The sequence below is a fragment of the Mobula birostris genome, chromosome 15 (genome assembly GCF_030028105.1).
Source record: "Mobula birostris isolate sMobBir1 chromosome 15, sMobBir1.hap1, whole genome shotgun sequence".
NCBI lineage: Eukaryota > Metazoa > Chordata > Chondrichthyes > Myliobatiformes > Myliobatidae > Mobula > Mobula birostris.
This window is the reverse complement of record NC_092384.1, coordinates 21,598,598-21,624,558: the sequence shown is the minus strand read 5'-3', so window position 1 is coordinate 21,624,558 and position 25,961 is coordinate 21,598,598. Positions and strand designations below refer to the sequence as shown.

At 39.0% G+C, this 25,961-nt stretch overlaps 1 protein-coding gene across 1 annotated transcript in view; it reads left to right on the top strand.

Moving 5' to 3' along the window:
* Nucleotides 1-25,961, top strand: part of znrf1 (zinc and ring finger 1) — a 234,639-nt gene that overhangs the window by 87,289 nt on the left and 121,389 nt on the right. Inside the window, exon 2 of the mRNA XM_072279433.1 lies at nucleotides 20,585-20,680. Coding sequence (XP_072135534.1) covers nucleotides 20,585-20,680 — 96 coding nt within the window. The remainder of the gene's footprint in view (nucleotides 1-20,584; nucleotides 20,681-25,961) is intronic.

Here is a 25,961-nt window from a genome sequence, read left to right as displayed (position 1 = left end):
TTCAGGAAGTTGTTGAGGTTCAAGTCCTCATTGGGGGTTAAGAGATGAAGAGGGTTGCCAATTTTAAATCCTTTGGTACTATCATTTCAGGGCATCTGTCCTGGGTCCAGCATGTAAGTGCTATTATGAAGGAAGCATGGCAGTGCCTCTACTTGCTTTAGAAGTTTCTGAAGGTTTGTCATGTCATCTAAAACCTTGACCAACTTCTATAGATATGTGGCGGAGAGTATATTGACTGATTGCATCACGGCCTGCTATGGAAATGTCAACGCCCTTGAATGGAAAAACCTACAGAAAGTAGTGGATATGGCCCAGTCCATCACAGATAACACCCTCCCCACCATTCAACCACATCTACACAAAGCACTGTCGCTGGAAAGCAGCATCCATCATCAAGGACCCCCACCATCCAGCCCAAGTGTTTTACTCACTGCTGCCATTAGGAGGAAGGTACAGGAGCCTTATGACCCACACCACCAGATTCAGCAACAGTGTTCCATGCTCAAAGAGATCTGTTTTTTTTTTGTGAGAATGATGTAATGGTCTTTTGGAGGTCACCTGATGTGATTTTCCTGCCGATGTGAGGTCCCGTGTGGACATGTGCCCCATGACTATATAAGGGTCGACCCAGATGACGCAGTGGTTTTTTTTAGTTTGTAGATTTCCAGGTAGAACGTGTTGTATCTCTGTTTCTGTTGCGTGTTTGTTTTTGTGACGCGGTTTCATTTTTTAAAACGGTTTTGCGTTCTGTTGCAAGATACCATATTATTGGACTGGAAATTTTTGGCTAGATGTGTTGATTTACTCAATTCCAACATTAGAAAGGAGAGTGAAGAATTTATCGAAGTGCAGGATCGTGGGATCAAGAGGAGTCGGCATCGTTTGGCAGTTTAATAAAGGATAGACCTTATTGTGTCTTCGTTGGAGTAGCAACCTGCATCGGAGTTAACTCTTGCCAAAAAGAGCAAAGAGTTCATGCAACGGTTTGCGCTCTCTCTCTCTAAAAGAATTTAAGGTCAGTTGTTTTAGACTGTTTATTTACCTCCACGTGGGTTCTGTGGACAGAACCAGCAGGAAAGTTGTGTCTGTGAAGAAAACCTTCTCCAGAAAAGTCTATTCCCAATTGAACGTATAAATCTGTTGGACTTCCGAATTTATCGCTTTAAGAACTATATCTGACTGTATTGCTTTAAGAACTGTTTTCGCATTTAACGCTTTAAGAACCAGAGCCGAGTGTTGATTCATTGAACGGTTGCATATTGGTTAACTTCTGGTTAAAGCTTTCGGTTTTTTTTACCTTATCGTTTATCCGTGTTTAATAAATGTTTGGTTATTTTTATATAACCTGTCTTGATTGATATTCATTGTTGCCATTTACATAATAACAGTTATTACCCCTTAACCATCAACCCCTTGAATCAGAGGGGATAACTTCACTGAACCCATTACTGAACTATTTCCACAACCTAAGGACTCTTCATCTCATGTTCCTGATGGTTATATATTTGATTTTTTTTCTTTTTTAATTGGACAGTTTGCTGTCTTTTGCACATTAATTCTTTATCTGTCGTGTTGGGTGCAGATTTTCAAATTGATTCTATTTTGTTTTTTTTTGTATTTACTGTGAATACCTGCAAGAAAGTGAATCTTGGGGTTGTATATGGTGACATACAGTATTGTAAGCTCTTGGTGCATGTGGATATTAGCAGTCTCATTACCTGTGGCAGTAAAAGCAGAAAATGCTGGAGGTATCCAACAGGTAAAGCTGCCTTTATGGGGTGGGGTTTGTGGGGGAAAGGGGCTAATGTTTTGGATTGAAGATCCTTTGTCAGAACTGGGAGACAAAGGAAACTTGTTAAGCTGTAGGAAGGGTGAGGGAGGAGGTGTATCTAACAGGGTAAAACTGGGGTAACCATGGTGTTAAAGTGAACAAAGTTGTCTGGTCGATAAGTGAATGGGACTAGCTAGAGTGATAACTTTTGTCTCCGTAACAGTTCTGACAAAGATTATAATAGCAGAGTAAAGAATTTTGCTGGAAGTATAACCTTGTGTTTGGCTAGGCTGCTGTTTAAGTAGTCCTTGGCAAAAGTTCCTAGATGCTGTCAAGGCAGATTTTTGTAATAGGTGTGCATTTTCGGTTTTTTGTTTCCATGTTAATATGTTGTCCTGCTACATTTCTAGAATGCTTCGGTCTTCTGGTTTTGTGGGTCCTATCAGTATAAACTGGCAGATTTCCTTCATTAATGAACTTAATTCCCAAATGCGTTTCAGTTTCCCCACTGCCATGGGGTATTTTCAGATCACTGTATGAGACTTCCAGATTGAACACAGTATTTCACTTTCCTAGGGAAAAGCAGCAGTTAAATGTAAGTGCATTACCTTTTTATCATGTTCTTTCCTTGCTATGTCACAATCCAAACAAAATATAATGAATGAAAACCATTTCCCAGATGTTTAAAAGAGCTAGAGCTGACCTCTAAGTGATCCAGTCCCCCATCATTGTACTTTGATTCTTAACTGACCTGTGAATGATACATTAAAAGGGGACATGGTAGATGACGTGCATCTATGCTATTATATTTTACATCTTGAATATTATAAAGACCATGCCAATCAAGCTCACATGGGAAATTTGTCTTGTGCAATTGTATGGAATTTACTTATAATGAATAAGTGATATTTCACCTCTGGCTAAAGTGCAAAAGTTAACCAAAATGATATCTTTGATCATTTACATAATGTTTCCCTCTTGGGCTATTTACTGTAATGGCATTGTGAATAAGGTGCCAATACCTCACTGTTTCTTTCAGGCTGCCCACTGAATGGATTCAAGCTTTCACTCATTGAAGACCTTTTGTTGTCAGGATGGGTCATTTGAACAATTAAGCTAATGTACTGCTTCATTCAAACAATTTCAACGTACTCTAATTGTATTAAATTTGACCTTTTTTCATGTAACAAAATTACTCTAAATAGGCTGTGTGGTCATATGCACATCTTTAAATATCTCAGAGTAAGCTATCCAAAGTACTGGATTGCAAATATTATCCCAGTTTGTTTGGGTTTCCTGAGCCAAACAAGAAAGTGTGTGTGCTGGAAAACTGAAACTAAAACAGAAAATGCCTCGGAAGCAATCAGCAGGTCAGGCAGTATCCAAAGAGATGATGCTTCAGTTCATTGACTCTTCATCAGAACTCAGTGAACGGGGATGGTGTGTTCTTGAGGGATCAAGCATTTTAAGAGGTTGCTGCAGAAGAGGCTTGTTGAGTGTATGACAGGGGCAGGTGAAATGAACAGCCAGCAACAACAGGGAGGCGTTTAGTGCGATTAACACCCTCTCTAAATGAACTCTCAAGGGATGTTTTCTGGGAGTGACTGAAACACAAAAGATGCATTGAAGCGGAGAAAAACCATAAGTTCCATTAGGAAAAACTAATGAGTAAAGTTGTAGCAGGATATGAAATAGTGTGGAGGTTAGGGATGTGGATTTGAGAGGAGAATATTATGCAATGGAAAAGTTGGATGCCCATTAAGTTAAGCAAGAGAGAAAGCTTGTGCAGTGTCACTTGGCAGGTACACAGATGAATTATTTTGCATGAATGTGGCACAAAAATAATCCCTAAGAATGGAAGCTTGATGACTGAAAGATAACAGCAGAAGGCAGAAAGAGTTCCCAAGTGATCTAATAAAGTTACAGGAATATAACAATGTGCAATACAGAAATTTGCGGAACAATGAAGAGTATTTATTAGTATTCATTGTCTTTGCAGATTTACCATTGTTCAGTTTCTATGCAGTGACCAGTTTTCAGAGTAGGAACAGAAAGCAACAAAGCAGGTTGCCATAATAGCTGCAGAGCATGAATTTTTACTGTTAGTTTGGCAATGATACAGAAAACAGCTGTTTGATTCTATTCAGTGTAAATAATAACTATCACTAATTTCAAACCATACAGCTGCATTATACCTTGCAATTCTGGCCCTGGCCTTCATTTTTTTTTTAAAGCTTCTGCTTGCCGCCTCTGTTAATGTGCTACCTTTTCTTTGGAACTATGAACTGAAATCCACATAAGTAATCCAACAGAGAAATCCAAAGGGAACGCAAAGAAGATGGAAAGACATATGAAATAACAATTGCTTGGTTCATTCAAAAAAATAATCAAAAGCAAAGCTATAAAACATTAGATTCAACAGTAGGAACCTGCTTAGGTGTTACTCCTCTGTCTCTGTCTCCCAATTGCACCACTCCCTGCCCTTCTGAAAGCATACACTGTCAATGAGATGGAAGTTGACAATGTGACCCAAAAAGAATAGAACATAGAATAGTACAGCACAGTACAGGCCCTTCGGCCCACAATGTTGTGCTGACCCTTAAACCCTACCTCCCATATAAGCCCCCACCTTAAATTCCTCCATATACCTGTCTAGCAGTCTCTTAAATTTCACTAGTGTATTTTCCTCCACCACTGACTCAGGCAGTGTATTCCACGCACCAACCACTCTCTGAGTAAAAGACCTTCCTCTAATATCCCCCTTGAACTTCCCACTGCTTACCTTAAAGCCATGTCCTCTTGTATTGAGCAGTGCTGCCCTGGGGAAGAGGCGCTGGCTATCCACTCTATCTATTCTTCTTAATATCTTGCATATCTCTATCATGTCTCCTCTCATCCTCCTTCTCTCCAAAGAGTAAAGCCCTAGCTCCCTTAATCTCTGATCATAATGCATACTCTCTAAACCTGGTAAATCTCCTCTGCACCCTTTCCAATGCTTCTACACCCTTCTGATAGTGAGGTGACCAGAACTGGACACCAGTACTCCAAGTGCAGCGTAACCAGAGTTTTATAGGGCTGCATCATTATGTCGCGACTCTTAAACTCTATCCCTTGACTTATGAAAGCTAACACCCCATAAGCTTTCTTAACTACCCTATTTACCTGTGAGGCAATTTTCAGGGATCTGTGGACATGTACCCCCAGATCCCTCTGCTCCTCCACATTACCAAGTATCCTGCCATTTACTTTGTACTCTGCCTTGGAGTTTGTCCTTCCAAAGTGTACAACCTCACACTTCTCCGGGTTGAACTCCATCTGCCACTTCTCAGCCCACTTCTGCAACCTATCAATGTCTCTGCAATCTTCGACAATCCTCTACACTATCTACAACACCACCAACCTTTGTGTCATCTGCAAACTTACCAACCCACCCTTCTACACCCACTTCCAAGTCGTTAATAAAAATCACAAAAAGTAGAGGTCCCAGAACAGATCCTTGTGGGTCACCACTAGTCACAACCCTCCAATCCAAATGTACACTCTCCACCACGACCCTCTGCCTTCTGCGGGCAAGCCAATTCAATCCATCCGGCCAAACTTCCCTGGATCCCATGCCTTCTGAGTTTCTGAATAAGCCTACCGTGTGGAACCTTGTCAAATGCCTTACTAAAATCCATATAGATCACATCCACTGCACTACCCTCATCTATATGCCTGGTCACCCCCTCAAAGAACCCTATCAGGCTTGTTAGACACGATCTGCCCTTCACAAAGCTATGCTGCCTTTTCCTGATCAAACCATAATTCTCTAAATGCCCATAGATCCTATCTCTAAGAATCTTTTCCAACAGCTTTCCCATCACAGATGTAAGGCTCACTGGTCTATAGTTACCCAGACTATCCCTACTACCTTTTTTGAACAAGGGGACAACATTCGCCTCCCTCCATTCCTCCGGTACCATTCCCATAGACGACGAGGACATAAAGATCCTAGCCAGAGGCTCAGCAATCTCTTCCCTCGCCTCGTGGAGCAGCCTGGGGAATATTCCGTCAGGCCCCGGGGACTTATCCGTCCTAATGTATTTTAATAACTTCAACACCTCTGTCTTAATATCAACATGCTTCAGAACATCAACCTCACTCGTATTGTCCTCACCGTCATCAAGTTCCCTCTCATTGGTGAATACTGAAGAGAAGTATTCATTGAGGACCTCGCTCACTTCCACAGCCTCCAGGCACATCTTCCCACCTTTATCTCTAATCGGTCCAACCTTCACTCCTGTCATCCTTTTGTCTTTCACATAATTGAAGAATGCCTTGGGGTTTTCCTTTACCCTACTCACCAAGGCTTTCTCATGCCCCCTTCTTGCTCTTCTCAGCCCCTCCTTAAGCTCCTTTCTTGCTACCCTATATTCCTCAATAGACCCATCTGATCCTTGCTTCCTAAACCTCATGTATGCTGCCTTCTTCCACCTGACTAGATTTTCCACCTCACTTGTCACCCACTTCACCCTACCATTCTTTATCTTCCTCACCGGGACAAATTTATCCCTAACATCCTGCAAGAGATCTCTAAACATCGACCACATGTCCATAGTACATTTCCCCGCAAAAACATCATCCCCATTCACACCCGCAAGTTCTAGCCTTATAGCCTCATAATTTGCCCTTCCCCAATTAAAAATTTTCCTGTCCTCTCTGATTCTATCCTTTTCCATGATAATGCTAAAGGCCAGGGAGCAGTGGTCACAGTCCCCCAGATGCTCACCTACTAAGAGATATGTGACCTGGCTCGGTTCATTACCTAATACTAGATCTAGTATGGCATTCCCTCTGGTCGGCCTGTCAACATACTGTGACAGGAATCCGTCCTGGACACACTTAACAAACTCTGCTCCGTCCAAACCCTTGGAACTAATCAGGTGCCAATCAATATTAGGGAAGTTAAATTCACCCATGATGACAGCCCTGTTATTTTTGCACCTTTCCAAAATCTGCCTCCCAATCTGCTCCTCGGTATCTCTGCTGCTACCAGGGGGCCTATAGAATATCCCCAATAGAGTAACTGCTCCCTTCCTGCTTCTGACTTCCAATCATATTGACTCAAAAGAGGATCCTGCTACATTACCCACTCTTTCTGTAGCTGTAACAGTATCCCTGACCAGTAATGCCACCCCACCTCCCCTTCCCCCCCATCCCTTTTAAAGTACTGAAATGCTGAACGTTATTTAAAACCGATTAGATTAATTAAAGCTTAACTGAGGTTGAGCTAACAACTTGCAGCAATCTTTCATGCAGTACTGATTCCTGTTTTGTTAAGGCTACAATTAGGCTATTTTCAGATAAATGTACATTTGTCAATTTGAAAATTTATATGATTGACTTGGTAAGGTACTGACAGTTAAGCTTCCTTCAAAAATTTGTGTTCTTCAGTTTCTCTGTTTCACTGCCTGTAGATTTTGGAATTTCTCTTTTTTGTGCAAATTTATTGGCTTTTCGTCTTAAATGCAGTCTGGTTTAGTCAGTGTTAACAGAAAAGTTGTTGCAGCACTTGAGCTATGGACTAGGAACTAGAAAATTGATATGTATTAAAACTAGAATACTTACATAATTGTTTTTTCTCTTTATTGATGCAGTACTGTCTAGAATGATAGACAGAATGATGCCCTAGCTCGGTCAAATGAATTGCCTTAGGTTAGGCATTCGTTCAGAAAGATTTTGTTCACAGTGTAGATTTGTGGTTCATTGATGTTAACCCAGGCACAGCACTTGAATGGCAATTTCTGGTGCAGAATTAGAGCTGTTCATTGTTGTACTGTATAACATGATAGAACATCACAGAATTTGCTTACTGCTGTGCCCAAATTTACAAAACACTTCAGTTTTATAATCTCTGCAATTTTTTGGATATATTGAACTGAAATTTGCAGGAAAAAAATAGCAGTCGATGTGGAACTGCCAGCATTGCTCAGCGTAAGTGCAGCAAGTTCAGGATCTCTGAGTGAATGTAAAAATCCTGAACTTCCTGACTGTTCTTCAGTAGCAACATTCCCAATGCTTTCTTGATGGTGTTTGATTCAGAAATGCAAACTTACAGCAATTTCCTAGGCACCTTGCACAAGAACAACTAGTCCATATACTTCAAAGGCAATGGAAAATTGCAATGAACAAAAACACTATTGGTTTGATTATTGAGTGTCTTTGGATGTTTATAATAGCTTCTAAATTTTAGTAGTATGTAGCATATTTTAATTGTTACTGACATTTGAATGTTTTAATTGTTTCTGAACTTCATAGAACAGTACAGTGCAGTATGGGCCCTTTGGCCCATGGTGTTGTGACAACCTATTTAAACCTACTCTATGATCTATCTAACCCTTCCCTCCTTTCATCAAAAACATTCATAGATTTTGGCAGCCAACAAAATCATCTTTCTTCTGGGTGGGTTGCATAAGACAAATTCACGCTTACTAATACTTATCAGGCATTCCCTTGTTACTTGTTTCCCCAGTTTTATGTGTTCATTAAAAATTTGCTGTTTATTACTGGTACAAAATCCAGTTTTGTGGGTTCTGAGGTGATTGAGGCCAATGTACAAAATTGTGTCTGTACACAGACGGAGCAGGAAGTGCTCAGTGGAGCAGGTGGTCCTTCATTCTTCAGTTTCCACGGGGCTTCTGTGTGTTCTTGGTACACGTATTAAGGTTCTCAATATCATCTCCCTACTCAGTCCATTGGGTCCCCTATTACTTCCCCAAACTTTCCTGTCTGCCCACTATTCCTCCCTTTTCTAGTTCCACTGACAAGGTAGGTTTCTAGTTACCTACCTTGTCAGATTCCAACATCTGCAGCCCTTCTCCTGGCTATGTCTGTCCATCAACCCCTGTCCTCCTGGATCCAGCTCTTTTTCACCTCTACTCCCTCACCTCTTTGTATGGTTATTTCCTCTCTGCACTCTCCGTCCTGACGCAGGGTCTTGGCTTGTGACATTGACTATCCTTTATGCCCACAAAAGCGGCCTGACTGACCGATCTTCTTCAGTAGCTTGTTTTCTACTCTCAGTCTTTCTCCTTACACCACAGAGGGAGAGTCAAAGAGCTTTCTGCTGGCAGGGAAAATGAGTCAGTTTTTGAGCATTTCAAGCCTACTGCTTTATTTGTTTCAAGATTATTTTTATTTCCTTTGTCATACAGCTGACGCTAGCAAAGAATGAATGCATAGTGTCATTCTGTTCATTGTGCTACATGATCTGAGTCAACATGGTCCTATCAAAAAAAACTGCAGTGTTACCTCAATAAGGCCATCTTTTAGGTTTCCATCAACCTGTTTTAATGCATACAGTGAAAACTTGCAACGTTTAAGTGTTGACTGGCTTATTTGGATGTAGTGATAAAAGGAATTCAGTAGCTGTTTTCACAAGTAGATATAATTTGTATCTGAATGTGTCCTCCACACTGTACACTGCTTCCGCCATGTATCACAACAATATTTGTTTCTTTCATCCCCAATGTTTTGTTATAGCTATTTCCACAAATCTCTTCTGTTCACACACCCTATGTCCAAGTCACGTATCTCGTATTAGCACTATGACCCTCCGGAATTAGTCTCCTGATCTGAAATGCTTCCGTTCATCCTAATCTGTGTTTGACAAAATCATTAACTCCATCCTAATTTGCACGCAAGTTCACTGGCCTCCAGAAACCAGATACAATATTTCACACCCTGGTTGGGAGGAGAATCTGTATCTACATTTTATGAACTGAAATCTCTTTAAATATGAAGTTTCAGTTCGGTGAAAATGTACTTGCTTGTGTATGTAATTGTGTTTATCTGTTAATGGGGTATCATATGTCAATGTTTTACCAAGTTTTGAAGAGAAATTAATCACATCTGCAGTATGGTGCAGTTTTGTTCTTAATCCTTTCTTTCCATTTACTTAGATGAAGGTGAATGCTTATTAGATGGCTGACAGCCTGATATCTTTTCCAATGACAATCTCTGCCCCCAAACTATATTTTTCAAACTGGGATCCTTGGGTTATAAGAAGTCTAAGATATTAGCGAAAGCTCTTCATCTCATATTCTCTCTGTTTATTGCTTATTTATTTATTATTGTTATTGCTTTCTTTTAGTATTTGCATATTTTGTTGTCTTATGCACACTGGTGAATGCCCAAGTGGTCTTTCACTGATTCTGTTACGGTTATTATTTTATTAAGGATTTTTTGAGTACGCCCGCAAGAATCTCAGGATTGTATATGGCAACATGTATCTACAGTTGCTTAACACTGAGGATACAGTCCTTGGAGGTAGAGTGCTATGTAAATCAGCGCTATGTGCAGTCATTACAACATTACGTCAATGAATATGTCTGCCTGATTTTTAAAAAATCAAACCTGAGATGTGAGATATATTATTTTAATGTATACACAGTAATTTGTGGAGTAACAAACATGCAAAGAGGCCTAACCTGTACATCAGTGAAGCAGCAACATTGAACAGTGGAGGGAAGCGGGTGGTGGTTACATCTTAGAGGAGGCACCAGGGTGTGGGTCCTCCTCTAACTTTGGCTTCTTCTTCAAGTAGGCGTCGAGGTTTGCCTGCCTTTTCTTAAGTTTCCTCTCATGAAGCAGTTCTCGATAGAAGGAAATCATGTTGAGACCTCTGCCTTATTGCTTTGCGGCCAGTCAGGGTCATTCTGATCGTTGATGTAGCCAAATTCAAAGAGGTGCCAACATCAACTGGCGCTCACCAGCTTCCAAATGCCATACCACTTAAGTTTCACAGCCACGCTAATGCTTTTCCTAGACATCTTAGATGTACTACCCTCACTGGAAGTTGCAGGCTGTTTTTCAGACAGTATGGGTGAAACAAATTGAAAAAATTGTTGAGGGAGCTGGAACATCTACACACACAGGGGAGGCAAAGTGTGAACTAATACATGACCGGCTGTGAGCGGCTCAGAGCGTATGTAAAGCACTCTCATTGGCTGATTGAGTGTTTGCTTTAATGGTGGCCACTCTTGAGAAGTTTTAAGTGTTGTTTAGAATGAATTTTTGTCATTAAAAAAATTTCAGTAAAGAATTGAATAACTGCATTGTAACGAATCAGCGCTATGCAGGGTCTGATTATACTTTGATAGTAAATTTACTTCGAAGTTTGTTTTCAGATTGCTGCCCTCAGTTTTCTGAAAGGACAATACGAAGCATATTCCTGAGGGCATAGCATCTCAAGAGTTTTGTATGTTTTACTTTTCCACTCTTTTGGCCACAAGCTCATAGTTTTTGTCGTTGCTGCTCTGTGTTGACCACGTCTGTACATTGGTCTGAGTTGCTTCCATTAAAAAAATTCTATCTTCAGATATGATAGAAAATAACAGTAATTTGTCAGACTGCAGTGACAATTCTTGTAGGTGAAAGTGCTGCAACCCTCTCTCCTGGGAAAGGGGCATTGGCTGGGTGGCAACTTTACATAGGCAGCATCCATTCTTAATATGAAAGTGGCATTTTACAGGGTGGAAATTGATGGGAAAGGATTCAAGATTTTGACAGCAGTATCAGGTATAGTTATATCAAGTCAAATAATGATTGCACACATTTCTTCAGAGAGGTATGAATAATAAATGCAAAATCAATTTAATTCAAATGTAGACTGAATTTAGCACTTGCATCCTGAAATACCAACTTCATATTTTCTAATTTTGTTTTTGTTCAGTGATTACATTTCATGATTCCTACATGCAATAGAAAATTTATATACTTTTAAAATATTATACATTTATACTGAGATATTCTGTCTGTACTTCGTTGTATCACAGTTACATTTCAGCACTTGTCTGCTTTTTTTCTTTCTCACTCCATTGTGTTTGCCAGTTAAAATTATAATGTGAATTAGATTATGTAGAAATTAGGAAAGACTATATGGTCTTGGAAATGTGCACTGAAATTCACATTGGATCTGTGCTCGTCAGTCCAAATATTCACATTCATCTAATTTCACTTTTCTGAATTGTCCATTGACACAGGTACTGTATTTCAGGTGAGACTTGACCAACACTTCAAAAAAAAAATCTGACTATTTTGGAAACTCTCATATTTTCTGTAACAGTGACTGTGCTTTAAAAGCCCACATGTGACAGAAAATTGCCTTGTGATATCTTGAGGTCATGAAGGTGTTGAAAAGTGCAACACTTGCTTTTGCAATTCACCTTGACACTGTCTCCCACTGAAGGGTAGACTGATTACTGAAGGAAAATGTCCCTGCTTTGCTCTGAGTAGCCGAGGCTGTCATTGTGAAGATAGTGCAGGACTGTCAACAGCGTTTTACTGCAGGTCTCAAGGCTTCTATATTTGCATGAATATTTTGATCATTGATGTCAGGGAATAAAGCACGTCTGCTGATTAAATCATAGAGCCTTGTGTGCAGTGAAAATGTATTTTTGAGCTGTCTGTGGTTAATGGAATGACTTTTACTCAAAAATATAGGAAAGATAGTTTGACTTATAGGCCCATTTATGAGATAAATATAATTGTTTTCTTTAAATAATCCTGTTTAATGCATTTGTGTTTATTGAAAGTTTGCTGTTTATTGCTGGTTCTTACATCTTTGTGCAGACCAATTGAGCAGAAATATTCCAATAAACACTCCGTGCCAATGACAAAATTGACACTGAGTTTTGGAATTGAAAACCACCTAGGATATGCATAATGGGAAAGGCGTACTTGTACAGTGTTGGAGAAGCAAAAGCCTCATCCCACCAGTAGCTTGCTGGCCTGGGGTGTTATTAACTTAGCAAATACTCATAAATAATCAGGATATATTCCCAGTATTAGATTGTGTGTGGATCATTTGCTGTAAATCCTAGCACCCACTTTCTATTGCACTATGCATCACAAGCAAAAATATGATTTAGAATTAGGTTTATTGTTACTGTCTTATATGACGTGAAATTTGTATTTTTGCAGCAGCAGTACGGTGCGACATAAAATTACTATAAATTACACAATAAATAGTGCAAAAATAGAAGGAATAATGAGGCAGTGTGCATGGGATCTTGAGCCATTCAGAAACCTGATGGTGGAGAGGAATAAGCTGCTCCTTGAATCAGTGAGTGTGGGTTTTCAGGTTCCAGTACCACCACCCTGATGGTAGTAATGAGAAGAGGCCATGTTTCGAATGGTGAGAATGATTGAGGCACCACCTCTTGAGGATTTCCTCACTGGTGGGGAGGGTTGTGCCCATGGTGGATCAGGCTGAGTCTATAATCCCCACCCTACAGACTCTCGCGATCCTGTGAATTACAGCCTCCAGGCTGTGATGTAACCATACAGAATGCCCTTCACTGTACACCTGTGGAAATTTGCCAGTCTTTGGTGATATACCAAACCTCCTCAATCTCCTAATGAAGTAGAGCTGCTAATATGTTTTTTTTTATGATGTGTCGTGCATAGTACAGATTCTTGGAGATCTTAATACCCATGAACTTAAAGATGCTCACCCTTTCCACCACTGACCTCTGAATGAGGACTGGTGTGTGTTCTACCAACTTCACTTCCTGAAGTCCACAATGAGTTCCTTGGTCTTGCTTACATTGAGTGTGAGGTCATTGTTGCAATATCACTCAACCAGCCAAATCTACCTCATTCCTCTGTGATTCCTCGACACTGTCTGAGATTTTACCAACAGTGGTGTTACATATATAAATAGTACTTGAATACTTTTCTCAATAGTCAAATACAAATTCAGAACCACAAACAGTAGGTGTGATAACCAAAACTTACCATGGCAAAGTCAAAACAGAGAAATTATCACAGGATGGATTTCAAAGTGAAAGGGCTGCTTTTTGAAGAATCTATATTTCGTCTTTCAAATTTAAATGATCTGCATACATTATGATGCCTGTATTAGAAAATCAAATAATGATCAGACATTGTGAAGCATTTAAAATTTTAAAAAAAGGCCTGAGGTATACAGCAACAGCAATGGAATAGAATGCAAGGAATGCTCAATGTGCTTGTATCACTCTTGGAGTGCTAGTCCTGTGAAGAGAAATCAGTGGGATACCATGTACAACACAGACGAAGGTCTTAATAAAAGATCAGTTTCTATCGGCAAATACTTTCTAAGGGGAAGAATTTATACTGCCTGAAGATGGTTCTGCTGTTTTTGTTTTGAAAAGTTCAAAAGTATTCCAGTATTACACTGTACAAGTCAGTTTTATGTTTAAGCACCACATTACTTCAAATGGTGATCCAAACTCAATGCATTTAAGGGGAAGTGAAAGTACTGTTTAAGTTTAAAAGTTGAAATTGCTGCTGAATTTCAGCAGCAGTTAGTCTGTTTCTGCCTGTGTGTTTCATATTTTGAACAGTGATTACCAGGAAAACTATTAAAACTTAATTTTAAAAAAAAAATTAATTTCAGGATTATTTTCAGTGAGTACGCTAAATTTTGATTAATCTGAGGTGACATGTCTTTGAGTAGCTTACTTTAAGTGGGGCTTATTACTGATATAAAGTTCAGAAACTCATTTAAAGCTCTGTAAAGCAAAGGACAGAGTTTACAGGATTCCATATTGAAATTAATAGGGAACTATTCCCTGCCCCCTCCCTCTCTCCCTTTTCTGAAGTAGCTGTTAGTGTAAAACTGAAATTCACATTTAATTGCGGAGCTATAAGAGATGAAATATGATTTTTTTGCCAAATAAAATGTTTTTTCTCGTGGATGTGAATGTTGCTGTCAGAGACAGCCTTCAATCCTCATCCCCTAATTTTCCAGCTTCCCTCAAAAAGTCGGTACTGACTTGGGTTTTCCTGAACACAAATGAATTCTTAGAGCCTGTACAATTGGCAATTTGCATGATTCACTTTTGAGTCTTACTTTAGATTATCTCTGACTGCAGGGACTTTCTTGCTGAGACCAATCCCCAGCACACCTCTGAAATAACCACAGAGATGATTTGATGCTTGGAATGAGTTGTAACCCTCAGTCTTTTGCTCTGGCTCAACTCAGCATGTCATGACTAGTTTTTACTATCGAAGTTGATCTCAGCTAACTAAAGTATGTGCTGCCGGCTGTTAACAGTAGGTCTCTGTGCCCTTTGGCTAGTAGGAGCTGCTGTACTTATTGCTATCCAGTGACTCATGTTGGAAATCTGTGGCCTTTCGAAACATTTACTGCAGTCCCTTTCTAATATAATGAGGGTGGTGGTGAGAATTGGGAATGTCAGCACTAATTGCTTCAGAAATGCCAGGGCACTAAAATTTAATTTACTATTAAAATCTCTTGTCCCTTCTCCTCCAACATCAATGTAGTTTGGTTTCAAATCAGAGTAATAATAATATGCCAGTCTTGTTCTGAATTTCATTCAGGTCTTTGGCTGCTGTCAACCTATATACACTTAGGACATATAATGCTGACAATTTCATAATGAAATTCCACATATCTAATGGAGGAAGGAAAATAAAGTTCAACAAACTGGGTTGTTAGTGCTGTAGGGCAAAGATTATTCCTGGTGATGACCTACTTTGATTTGGTGATGAATTGTTGCTAGGAGACTCAAAATGAACATACTGTTGCCAAGTTATATTATGGATCACCTCTGACAACACACATACAGAAACCTAATGAAGCTCATTAAGTTCCATGTTTTTTTTAATCAAATCCAGTGCCAATTAATTGTCATCCTGCCCTTACTGTCACAGTTACCCAGTCATCCAGTGAGTGTTCACCTTTTGTGGAATAGCAGTCCTAAATGGTGTTCCAGTTACTGAAAACATCTCACCTATTTTGTACTGTACTGAATCTGTATGAACTACAGACACATTCCTGCTGCCACACCCACACAGACTCAGACACCCTTCCCCTCACAAACCCATAGGTATACTCCTCACATGGACTCAGACCCACATACACATGGATTCTTGAGGGAACACATTTCCCATTTCTTGTCCCTTTCTATATGACATTCAAAGCTACATGTATCCATTTTTAACTTTGCAATGTATTTATATTAATTTTGCTGTCTACCGTGCAAAAAGGACATTTTCCCTCTCATCCTGGGTGGCATGGTAGTGTGGTGGCTAGTGTAACGTTTTTTAGTACCAGTGATGGCGGTTTAATTCCTTCAGCTGTACATAAGGAGTTTGTACATTCTCTTTGTGATCCTGTGTGTTTCCACTGGGTGCTCCAGTTTCCCCTCTCATTCCACTAAGACGTATGGATTAATAAGGGTTAGTAAGATATGAGCATGCTACGTTGGCACCAGAAGCATGGCTACACTTGTTTACTGCCCCTAGCACATCCTGGGACTGTGTTGGTTGCTGATGCAAACTATGCATTTCACTCTGTTTTTGATGTACGTGTGACAAATAGACCATAAAACAAAGGAGCAGAAGTTGGCCATTTGGCCCGTCGAGTCTGCTCCGCCATTTTATCATGAGCTGATCTATTCTCCCATTTAGTTCCACTCCACTTGCCTTCTCACCATAACCTTTGATGACCTGGCTACTCAAATACCTATCAACCTCTGACTTAAATACACCCAATGACTGGGCCTCCGCCGCCGCCCGTGGCAACAAATTCCATAGATTCACCACCCTCTGGCTAAAAAAATTTCTTTGCATCTCTGTTCTGAATGGGCGCCCTTCAATTCTTAAGTCAGGCCCTCTTGTACTAGACTCCCCCACCGTGGGAAACAATTTTGCCACATCCACTCTGTCCATGCCTTTCAACATTCGAAATGTTTCTATGAGGTCCCCCCTCATTCTTCTAAACTCCAAGGAATACAGTCCAAGAGCGGACAAATGTTCCTCATATGTTAACCCTCTCATTCCCGGAATCATTCTAGTGAATCTTCTCTGTACTCTCTCCAACGTCAGCACATCCTTTCTTAAATAAGGAGCCCAGAACTGCCCACAGTACTCCAAGTGAGGGTTTACCAGTGCCTTATAGAGCCTCAACATCACATCCCTGCTCCTACATTTTATTCCTCTAGAAATTAATGCCGACATTGCATTCGCCTTCTTCACCACCGACTCAACCTGGAGGTTAATCTTAAGGGTATCCTGCACGAGGACTCCCAAGTCCCGTTGCATCTCAGAACTTTGAATTCTCTCCCTATTTAAGTAATAGTCTGCCCGTTTATTTTTTCTGCTAAAGTGCATAACCATACACTTTCCAACATTGTATTTCATTTGCCACTTCTTTGCCCATTCTCCCAATCTATCCAAGTCTCTCTGCAGACTATCTGTTTCCTCAGCACTACCGGCCCCTCCACCTATCTTTGTATCATCAGCAAACTTGGCCACAAAGCCATCTATTCCATAATCCAAATCATTGATGTACAACGTAAAATGAAGTGGCCCCAACACAGACCCCTGTGGGACACCACTGGTAACCAGCAGCCAACCAGAATAGGATCTCTTTATTCCCACTCTCTTTTCCTGCCAATCAACCAATGCTCTATCCACGTATGTAACTTTCCCATAATTCCATGGGCTCTTATCTTGTTAAGCAGCCTCATGTGTGGCACCTTGTCAAAGGCCTTCTGAAAATCCAAATATACAACATCCACTGCATCTCCCTTGTCTAGCCTACTTGTAATTTCCTCAAAAAATTGCTATAGGTTTGTCAGGCAGGATTTTCCTTTAAGGAAGCCATATCTTGTCATATGCCTCCAGGTACTCCATAACCTCATCCTTGACAATCGACTCCAACAACTTCCCAACCACCAATGTCAAGCTAACAGGTCCATAATTTCCTTTTTGCTTGCTTGCCTCCTTCTTAAAAAGTGGAGTGACATTTGCCTCTTTATTTTAACCTCTTTAATCTTTACTTGATAAGTTCACATATTTTGAAATAAAATTCCAGATGTCTCTGGTATTTAAACTCATGGAACAAATGTCAACTCTTCCCTTAAGTATACTGAGTTCCTGCCTTTTTACAGAAGTTAAATTTCAGTACCCATACCTGTTAATGTGATGAGAAACTTTTCCAAATCCCCTTGAATTTGCCAATCTTGCTAAGTAATGTTAAATACTGGTGTTCTGACTAGAACTGTAAATTATGGCTTTTGCTTCTTCCATTTGCACGAGAGAGATCAGTGAGGTATCTGCTCATTTTTCCCCACTAACCACTTCATTTTTCTGGGTGAATTTTTAATCCCTCATGTATCAATTAATTTATTGAAGATCAGTGCTTCTAACTTTGTCCTTGCAGGACATCACATTGTTTTCAGACTGATGGCATTGCAGTCGTTTACCATTGCACACTGCTTTCCGACCTGTGTATCTCAGCTAGCTTCAAATTTGAACCAGGTCTGATGAACGGTGCTTATAATCAGCTGATATATCTACGTTTATGAGGTATTTAGATGACATTTAAATAGAGGAGGCATGATCAATGGTTGTAATAGGGTGAATGGCATGAATGTAAATCAGCAACACGGTTGGCATAGATCTGGTGGGTTAAGAACCTATTTCTGTGCTGTGTGGCTCCATGACATCAAGTGTACCATCACTGGCAATACTGTCAGTTTCTTTATCAAAGAGCCCCATCGAGGTAATCAAAATGTGGCCTAAATGACTTTTAGTTAGCCTTCATTTACTAATCTGTGCTTTTCCAAGTGCTAATTAATTTTGTTCCCAGAATCTCACCAGTTCTCTTTTTACATCTAAGTAGAATTGGAGGATTATTAGATTAGATTAGATTCAAGTTTTTTGTCATTGTGCCGAGTACAGATACAAAGCTAATGAAAAGCAGTTCGCATCTGACCAGAAATGCAAAGAATAGTGTTATTTACAAAATAACTGCCCATAAAAAGTAAGTGCTACAGCACACAAATATAAAAGTATTGAGACACAGTAGAATATGGGTGCAATACTCCTTAGCGCTGTGGTGTGAGGTTCAGCAGGGTCACAGCCTCAGGGAAGAAGCTCTTCCTGTGCCTGCTGACCAGAGCCTTTGTAGTTGCCACACTTTTCTCTAATAGGTTACATTCCATCTGGATTGATATTGGTATTGGTTTATGTTGTCACATGTACCAAGGTCCAGTGAAAAGCTTTTCTTGGATGTGGTTTATACAGATCAAATCATTACCCAGTGCGTGGAGCTAAGATATGGTAAAACAATAACAATGCGGAATAAAGTGTAAAAGCTACTGAGAAGGTGCAGTGCAGGTAAATGATTAAGTGCAAGGTCATAATGAGGTAGTTTGAGGCCAAGAGTCCATTTTATCATATAAGTGGTTCATTTAAGAGTCTGATGATGTATGATAGAGGCTGTCTTTGAGACTGGTAGTAGGTGCTTTCAAGCTTTTGTATCTTTTGCCTGTTGGGGTAGATAGGATCTTTGATTATGCTGGCTGCTTTACCGAGGCAGTGAAAAGTGTGACCTTTCTGCTTTGGTATTTATTAAACCTGCTGAACAATGACTAATTTCTGGTGGAATATCAAATGGAATAAATTGCTTAATCAAACAGACAATCTGTTTGTTTTGATTTTATGGATATAGCTTACAATTTTGCATCATTCTGGAATCATTTGAAATAATCTATGGGTGCATACTGTTTTAGAATTGTAGCCTTAAGGAAACGCTGTGCAATCACAGCTACTAATAATTTTAAGTTGATTTTCATACTTGCATTTCAGTTTTGTAGAGTAAATTGAATTAAATAATTTTAAATAGATGAGAGTATATATTTAACATTATAAAAACATTTCAACCATAAATATTTTTCATAACTTTTCATATAACTTACACTTTATCCTACTTAAAATGTTTCTCCTGTTTGATCTCATTAATTTAAATTTATAACTAATGGTATTTTAAATATATAGGTTTGTCCTAAATATTCTAACTTAACATGTTTTTCTGTAATCATAAATACCCTCAAACTAGATTGACAAATACCTCAACAAAAAAAATGAGGGTTGTTTTAATTGTGATGAACTGTTTGTTTGAGGGTTAAGAAAATAGTAATCACCAGAACACTTTTGACCAGGAACTGAGTCTATTTGTCATTGAAACATACATTAAATAGATTATGAAAGTCTTGACTTGGAATTGTTGGTCCAGTGAGACCATTTGCAACAGGGACAAATTCAAATACTGAGAAGAAATAGATATGGACCTAAGTTTAGGATTTCCTTTCAAAATTGTGAATTAATGACTGCATAAATCTACAGATCATTGGATATTGTATTTCCGAGGTGAAAACAAGAAAATAGAAGCAAGAGTTGGGCCACTGGGCTTTTCAAACCAGCATTGCCATTCAATAAGATCAGTGTTGAATTATGTTGGCCTCATCTCCTCTTTTGTGCCTGTTTCTCATAACTCTCAATTCTTTGATTTTTATTTTCTCCAAATATTTATTTATCTTCAACTTGAAAAACTATCTTTGACCAATCCTCTTTCGTCCCTAGGTAAACTATAATAGTTTAGCAATCTCTCCATTGCCCTGGTTAATTTAAATTCTGCATGCTTAGTTATTTTAATTATTATGACCTTCAACCTTTACTGCAGCTGATTTTAATGATTTTGATGTGTGGCAAAAGAAATCTTTTTTAAAAAATTAAATGTGTTGAATTTCTAAATAAGCGGTTGTTTAATGATTAGACTATTGAAAGCATGACATTGAAAGTAAAGGTTTACTGAAATATTAATAAATTTGGCATGTTCTGTCAGCTTACGATGGCATGCTAAACTTCATTACATCAAAAAAGAACTTGCTGCTACAGAAGCTACAAGATATAATTAAAGGAATTTTTATTTATCAATTGATTTAAACATTGACAATTCCCTTTTATTTTTTTCAGGTTTCAAGTGCCCAATATGTTCAAAATCAGTAGCTTCCGACGAGATGGAGATGCACTTTATAATGTGTCTCAGCAAGCCACGACTCTCCTATAATGGTACTGTACCAATTACTCTTGTGTTTGCAGTGTATATGGCTGTTTCTTTGTAGTGTTGACAGTGAAATCATGGTATATTTTGTCAGGTGCTTTGATGCATTTCTGTTGACAATGAAAGCCAAGATAAAAAATCAAAAAATACAGGCTTGAACATGTATCAATGGTCCTAGAAATGCTAAGTTCATGAAATACGACTAAGGGAACTGCTGCATTTTTATTTCTTCCTGAGATGGTGTAAACTAACCCTTTACCTCTCCTGGCATTGTATTTCAGAAAGTTTCAACTTAATTATAAGTAAATTCAAAAGGTTTTCATAGACATCTCAGTGGTAGTTTCATAAGAGCATAGCTGGAGTTAAGAAAGCAAACTATTTGCTTCATATCTTAAAAGTGTATATTGCAGAGAAGAAGAGTCAAGATAAAGAAATATTTTAAGTGATAAATGTAAAAATAAGAGTTGCAGAAAAACAGTTGCAAAAAAAAGTACAGTCATAGAACGATGCTGTAACTTTTTATTGTATTTTGTAGTGCATTAGTGTTTTGATAGTTGAACTGTTGATATGTATGCATTTGTGCATGCCCATCAATTCTGAAATAAATTTTTATCAAATTCCAGCACATCAAAATAAGGAGCCTATGGCATAGTGATATTGTGGCCCCACCTACATTCCCGGTCTAGTCCTCCTCTTTGACTTGAGCATTCCAAGCTGATCCATCTATCAGTGAGATAGAAACACATTGATTCTACTCTTGATTATGCACAGAACATTGGTGTGCTAAATCTTGTTTTATTGATCTCTACATTTTTTTTATGTGATAACGACATAGCTTATAGTCACTGCATTAAAAGTGTAAGGTTGAGTAACTATAGTCTAGAATTGTATCAAGGATAACAGTCTTCCGAATCTGTAGCTTTGATAACGGGAGGGAATAGAGCAAATATAAAGGCATTTATGTTTGGTACGTGAAATGTAGGTACTATATACATGGATCAGCATGTTTATTTATTAATTTAGAGATGCATAAGTAATAGGTCCTTTGAACCGCACTGCCCAACAACCCTCAAGTTTAACTCTAGCCTCATCAGGGGACAATTGACAATGAACAATTAACCTACTAACCGGTAGGTTTTTGCACTATGAGAGGAAACCAAAGGACCCAGGGAAAACCCACAAGTTCCACAGGGAAAACATACAGACTCTTTGATACAGATGACTTTGGAATTGAACCCCGAACTACAACACCCCAAGCTATAATAGCATTGTGTAACCGCTGTGCTACCATGGCATGTGCTGTGTTGTGTTGGAATAGTTCTGACTGGTTTGGGTACAAAAAAATACTTTGTTTATTATGCTTATTTATATGATTATTATTGTTTTATTATATGTTTATTATGCTTTTTATTCTTCCTTGGAGTTTGATAAGAGATACAGTTGCTGACTTGGGGATGCTTGAACTGTTTTTCATGGAGTGTACGTAACAGGGAGTGTTAACTTTAGCTGATCAGTTTTTTTCTGGTATGATATTCTGAAATGCAATGCATATATATGATGCATAAAAGTTGTATTGACAGAAAGAATCACAGGGGATCAGAGGGTTAGCAGCTTTAGATTCCTCAATGTTATCATTTCAAAGGATATATCCTGAGACCAGCACATAAGTGCCATTACAAAGATGATACGGAACTGCCTCAACTTTCTTAGAGGTTTGCAAAGGTTTGGCATGTCATCTAAAACTTTGACAAACTTCTATAGATGCACACTAGAAAGTATACTGACTGGTTGCAGCACACCCTGGTACGGAAAGATAAAATCTCCTTAAATGGAAAATCCTACAAAAGTAGTGGATACAACCCAGTCCCTCATGGGTAAAACCTTCCCCAACATTGAACACATCAAGGACCCTCACCATCCAGGCCATGCTGCCATCAGGAAGGAGGGACAGAAACCTCAGGACTCACATCACCAGGTTCAGGAACAATTATTACACTCAACTATCAGGCTCTTGAACAAGAGGAGATGAATATTCAAATTCATCCCCCCACCCCCCCAACATTGAACAGTTCCCACAACCTATGGATGACTCACTTTCAGGGACCCTTCATCTCATGTTCTCTATATTTAATGCTTATTTATTTTTAATATATTTGTATTTGTACAGTTTGTCTTTTACAGATTGATTATCTGCCTTGTGTGCAGTTTTTCCTTGATTCTATTGTGTTTCTTTTTATTTAGTATGAAAGCCCACAAGAAAATGAATCTCAAGGTTGTACATAAGACCAGAAGATACAGGAGCAGAATGAGGCCATTTGGCTCATTGAGTCCACTGGGCCATTTCAAATGGCTGATCCATTTCCCTCTCAGCCCCAGTCTCTTGCTTTCTCCCCATGTCCTTTCATGCCCTGACCAATCAAGAATCGATCAACCTCTGCCTTAAATATATGTAAAAACTTGGCCTCCACAGCTGCCTGTGGCAATGGTTTCCACAGATTCACCACTCTGGCTAAAGAAATTCCTCTTCATCTCCATTCTAAAAGGACAGCCTGCTATTCTGAGTCTGTGTCCTCTGGTTTAGACTCTCCCACCATAGGAAATATCCTTTCCACATCTATTCTGTCGAGACCTTTCAACATTTGATAGGTTTTAATGAGGTCACCCCTCATTTTTCTGAATTCCAGTGAATACAGGCCCAGAGCCATCAAATGCTCTTCAGATGACAAGCCATTCAATCCTGGAATCATTTTTATGAACCTCCTTTGAACCTTCTCCAGTGTCATCACATCCTTTCTTAGATAAGGGGCCCAAAACTGTTTATAATACTCCAGGTGAGGCCTCACCAATGCTTTATAAAGCTTTAACATTATATCCTTGCTTTTATATTCTGTTTCTCTTGAAATTAGGGCTAACATTCCATTTGCCTTTCCCACCACAGACTCAACTTGAAAATTAAGGTTAAGGGAATCCTTCACAAGGACTCTCAAGACCCTTTGCTGCTCAGATTTTGGAATATTATCTCCATTTAGAAAATAGTCTACCCTTTTATTTCTTCTACTAAAGTGCATGACCATACACTTCCTAACACTGTATTCCCTCTGCCATTACTTTGCCCATTCTCCTAATCTTTCTACATCTTTCTGTAGCCTCCCTACTTTCTTAAAGCTACTTGCCTTCCATCTATCTTCGTATCATCTGCATACAACAAAGCCATCAATTTTGTCATCGAAGTCATTGACATATAACGTAAAAAAGAGGCAGTCTCAACACTGACCCCTGTGGAACACCACTAGTCACTGGCAGCCAACCAGAAAAGGATCCCTTTATTCCCCCTCTGTCTCCTGCCAATCAACCACTGCTCTATCCATGCTAGAACCTTTCCTGTAATGCCATGGGCTCCTAACTTGTTAAGCAGCCTCATGTAATGCACCTTGTCAAAGGCCTTCTGAAAATCCACATAGACAACATCCACTGATTCTCCTTTGTCTACCCTGCTTGTTATCTCTTCAAGGAATTCCAACGGATTTGTCAGGCAAGATTTTCCCTCGAGGAAACCATGCTGACCTCAGCCTATTTTATAATGTGCCTCCAAATACCCCAAAACTACATCTTTAACAATCAATTCCAACATCTTCCCAAACACTGAGGTCAGACTGACTGGCCTATAATTTTCTTTCTTCTGCCTCTCTCCCTTCTTGAAGAATGGAGTGACATTTGCAATTTTCCAGTCTTCTGGAACCATTCCCGAATATAATGATTCTTGAAAGATGTATGGTGACGTGTATGTACTTTGATAATAAATTTACTTTGAACTTTGAGTGGTTTTGCTGCAAACCATAAATATAAGTTCATATAAGTGTCTGGACTGTTCTCAAATCAAAGTTAGGGTCATCCTCACTCTCAGATACTTGTTAGTGCATAAAGTAAGACTTTGTGATATTGTAGGTAATGTAAAATAGAAAGCATTTACTAATTAGAAAGAGATTTGGGATAAACAAGTCATTTTCAGGTTGTTCAAGGCTAAGATATATTGTTTTTCTATTAAAGGGGTGTGAAAGGTTGTGGGAATCTGGCAAGAAAGTGATGGCCATGGCCACATCACTGTGGGTAAAAAAGTAGGCTCAAAGGATGTTTGCTCTTTCTCATGTTTCTAAAGTTCTTACAAAAACTCCTATGCTGTGTTTCTTAATTTTTAAGATTATGTTGAGTATAAACAATGGAACTGTGAAAGTAGCAGTGGAAGAGTGATTCACAAATGCAGGACCTCGCATTAGTCCATCACAGCAGGTATAATGATGATATACACAAGAGATTCCACAAAAGCTGGAAATCTTGAGCAATACAAACAAAATGTTGGAGGAACTCAGCAAGTCATGCAGCAACTTTGATTTTCAAGGAATTGCAGGCATCTTTCCTTAAGATGGGAATCCGTTAATTATTGTGATAAGATACTGGTTCAATTAATTTCAGACAAAATTGTAAACCCAAGTCTACACTGAATACAGTTAAGGAAATGCAGGAGTGTTTTTGTTTCCCTTACAACAAATGTAGTCAGTTCTGTTTCTAATGCCAGCTTTTCTGCAAACAAAATTTGGAGAATCATAACTGTATTGTAAAATGAATGTTTATCATAAAGTTCCAAGAAAAAGTGAAATCAATCATGAAGCATCTTTGCTTTGGAAAAGAAAGTACCTAGAAATAGAGTTAACAAATTAATTGAGTTTTCTTTACAATGCTGAATGATTTAGGCATTTTGCTTTTTTAGAAATGAGTTTACTTGTGCTTGTCTTAAGAGTCTTCTCATAACCAGTAAGAGATATGAATAAATGAACAATTAGTCATCCTAGTAACTATTTACTGGGAGACCAGAATCTATGTGACTCTGAAGCTCTGTAAGATGCTGTCAGGATCTCTGCATATGAGATATATTCTGAGGCATATCACCTGATAGCGGGCTGTTCAGAAAGCCAAACTGACCATATCTTGTTTTGAGAAAAGCTGTTTTAGTTCACTATCCTCTTGATTTTAAAGGTCCCAGTCAGATAGTTATATGTAAGTGATTCAAATTCACTGCTTTTCCCTCTCCTGATGTTGCAGACTTCTTGTGATTGTAAGGGTTTAATTGCAAGCCCACAACAACTTGTGGAAGCAGCTTTTGTTCGTGTTAGGCTCCATGGTGCCAGACTTTTAATCACATCACTTGCTCTGAAAAATCATAACTGCAATTGTCAAGGTTCAACTTTATTCGCCATATACATTTACATGTACAGAATGAGCATTCCTTATCCA